Here is a 2,841-nt window from a genome sequence, read left to right as displayed (position 1 = left end):
TTGATGGTATTGTAACACTACTTAAATTTTTTGCACCCATTGAAACAACAATAACCAATTGATATAACACTTGGTGGTATTGTAACACTTGTCAAACTATAGCATTCAGAGAAACAACGATCACCAATTGATGTCACACTTGATGGTATAGTAATACTGCTTAAACTACTGCATCCACTGAAACAACTTTTATTTATTGATGTAATACTTGGTGGTATTGTAACACTACTTAGACTATTGCATTCACCGAAACAAAAATCACTAATTGATGTCACACTTGTTGGTATTGTAACACTACTCAAACTAATGCATCCATTGAAACAATAATAACCAATTGATTTTACACTTGATGGTATTGTAATACTGCTCAAATTACTGCATCCATTGAAACACCATGAAGCAATTGATGTCACACTTGATGGTATTAAAACACTTGTCAAATTACTGCAATAACTGAAACAATCGTTACCAATAGATGTAACACTTGATGGTATGTCATTACCAAATTTCTTTCTATCATTTTTAGTGTAAGTAACATTTTTAAACTCAATGTCTCGACTTTTGTTTCTGTCAACAGTTTCAAAGTCAACATTGAACCACACAATGATTTGAAAGAATTCTCTTTTTAAAACACCTTTCTTTTCACACTCTACTTTTTCTTTTGTGTTCATCATAAATCCATTGCCGAAATTCTCATCTTCTTCATCCCACAAATGAAGTGTCTCAATGTTTGGGAAGTATCCAAGTGTTTTGGAATTTAACGAAATCGGGTTGAAGTGAAACTTCTCCATATTCCCTCTAAATTTCTTGCATACCAACTCCAAGTTAATAAAGTCTCTAAAGTCGTCGAAGTACTTCGAGACTATCATGATGTGATAACCAGAAAGTCCACGCATTTTGATATTCTCAGTTTTTCATTGTTTAAATATTAAAAAATTCTTTTTGTAAACATTTTTAATAAATTATTTAATCAAAATCATTCAATATAACTAACTATTAAGGAAATATCGTAAAATATACTATTTTTAAACAAAAAAAATTAACAAATTTTATATAATACATTATTTAAAGATTTAAAATCTTTTAGAAAAAAACAATTCAGATTGAATGATATTAATTGTGTTTGTTTTAAAACAATTCAATATAACTATTGTTCTTTACCAAAATATTATTGAAATGACAATTAATAAAATATTATTATTCAATCAAAACCAGACCAAATATTTTTTATTATTAAGACCTGTGAAATACATGCACGAGTCTACGTGAGATTTTTAAAATAATAACAATAAATATACAATTTATACGTTAAATATGAACTTTGTTCAAAAACAAAAATTGTACTTTTTGACAATTGAAATTTATACCAATTTCATCAAATACGATTGAAAATGGTTGGTTAGAATCAAAAATGATGAATTTTATATTTTTGAACACTGTTGTGTTAACTAGTTTTGTATATAATAACTAAAATATACGAAGTTGACATTTCTCACAATACTTAAAATATTTAAAATAATGAACTTTTGATTGATAGTTTTGTTGTTAGAAATGAGTTGCAAACTGGTAGGACATAGATCACTCTTCGAACAACTGTTTGAAGAATGATAAATAAAAGTTTATACAATCATGCCAACTGTTTGAATATGATATTGAATTACAATTTACCATAAATAACTCAACATAAATTGAAAGACCATGAAAATTAATCATTAACATAAATCCAAAACCAATACAATTAATAACAGTTGGTTTAGTTATCTTTTCATTTTAAAACTTTGTTTAAAATTAAAAATGAAAAGATTGAAGTTTCAAGACAAATTTAAAACAAAATACAACAGTTATTACTAAATGTTACACACATAACACAAACAATAAACACTCAAACTGGATAACTTAATGATGGTATTAATAAACATCAATACTCTAAAAACCCTCAATGTTTTTAAAATTTTTAAAACAATCAAATAATAATTACACTAACCAAACCCGCCAATACCTTGTGATTTGTTTTTTGACAGTTAATACATTGAAACATATTTAAATAAATAATAAATGTAAAAACTTGAAAATATTAATAACATTTAAACGCCCCCTTTTAAAAAAATCAACTTCTTTGCTTTTTTATTGCTTTTTATTGTTTTTGACATGTAGTCACTTCAATCAAAAATTTGGTATCACAAACTACTTGACATGCATCGACAAAACACAGAAAATAAATCTTTTGAAATATCAATTGAATTTGTTGTAATCAATTTAGCTTTTGAATCTGTAACTATAGCTCTTAGTCATTGAGTTTCTTTACCTCATATTTCATTGTTCTTTCCTTCTCAAGTTTTTTTCTGTAAACCATCTTTTTGAGCAGTCAACAAATTAACAAACTTCTCAACTTGTTTTTAAAATTACCAAATACTATTTCGTTTACCATCACTTTTTGGAGTTTATCTGAACGTTTTTTTCTTTTTAACTTAGGTTTGTTGGGCTGTGATTTTTTCAAGGACAAGTTGCTTATTCAATGACAAAACATTCAATTTAGTCACAAATAACACCCCATCTTGATTAGTGAGCCCGGTGTTGGCAAGACAGTAGTTGTTGTCGAATTTGGGCAGCGAGTAGTAAAATACTGTTTCTTCGAACTTGCAGTGTAGAGTCATTGCACTCGATATATATATACGCTATTTGCTGATGGTAGTACATTTTGATTAGCGACTAAAGGCTGTTTCTAATGAGGTGAACGAGTTGAAGATACCATTCATTCTTATTATAAATAAAATCACACTGTTTTGAGTGCCGGTGCAACAGGAGAGGGTGTGATGAATGTGAAGAACAAACAACACCAAT

General features: G+C 27.8%; 1 protein-coding gene across 1 annotated transcript; it reads right to left on the bottom strand.

Annotated features, from left to right (window-relative positions):
• Window positions 1-17: 17 nt before the first annotated feature.
• On the bottom strand, window positions 18-896 carry EIN_279160 (hypothetical protein; the record flags this gene model as incomplete). Its single annotated transcript, XM_004183654.1, has 1 exon — window positions 18-896. The coding sequence occupies one exon, from the start codon at window positions 894-896 to the stop codon at window positions 18-20; it is 879 nt and encodes a 292-aa protein (XP_004183702.1).
• Window positions 897-2,841: the final 1,945 nt, after the last annotated feature.

The sequence above is a fragment of the Entamoeba invadens genome (genome assembly GCF_000330505.1).
Source record: "Entamoeba invadens IP1 unplaced genomic scaffold scaff_1105074725289, whole genome shotgun sequence".
NCBI classification, from domain to species: domain Eukaryota; phylum Evosea; order Mastigamoebida; family Endamoebidae; genus Entamoeba; species Entamoeba invadens.
Note: the sequence above shows the minus strand (reverse complement) of the source record. Positions and strands in the feature narration are given on the sequence as shown.